The sequence below is a fragment of the Aplysia californica genome, unplaced genomic scaffold, assembly GCF_000002075.1.
Source record: "Aplysia californica isolate F4 #8 unplaced genomic scaffold, AplCal3.0 scaffold01363, whole genome shotgun sequence".
Classification (NCBI taxonomy): domain Eukaryota; kingdom Metazoa; phylum Mollusca; class Gastropoda; order Aplysiida; family Aplysiidae; genus Aplysia; species Aplysia californica.
In genome coordinates this window covers 146,410-146,785 of record NW_004798633.1, presented here as the reverse complement: position 1 = coordinate 146,785, position 376 = coordinate 146,410, and the positions used below count along the sequence as shown (strand labels likewise).

General features: G+C 63.8%; 1 protein-coding gene across 1 annotated transcript; it reads left to right on the top strand.

Moving 5' to 3' along the window:
* LOC106013845 (trigger factor) lies at positions 1 to 361 on the top strand (the record flags this gene model as incomplete). Its single annotated transcript, XM_013090610.2, is given in 1 exon segment — positions 1 to 361. A coding segment is annotated over 1 exon segment (280 nt), but the record flags the coding sequence as incomplete, so codon positions are not given.
* Between the last annotated feature and the right edge of the window lie 15 nt (positions 362 to 376).

Here is a 376-nt window from a genome sequence, read left to right as displayed (position 1 = left end):
AGCCCCGGGTCAGGCCGCCGTCCCCGCTGTTGCCCCAGACCAAGCCGCTGTTGTCCCCCCTGAGGGGTCAGGTCCACCCTCCCTCGTTCCAACGGGCGGCGGCTTGACCTCCTTCTTCTCGCGGCACATCGCCCCTAAGGCGTTCACCACAGGCAAGGTGAAGGCCGACGGGGGCAAGGACAAGCAGAAGGACGACTCGGACTCGTCCAGCGACGACTCGTCTGATGATGACGACAGCGAAGACGACGACGACGACACGGATGATGACAGCAGTGACTAGATCCTGGCTACACCCTGGCTACACCCTGGCTACACCCTGGCTACACCCTGGCTACATCCTGGCTACATCCTGGCTACACCCTGGCTACACCCTGGC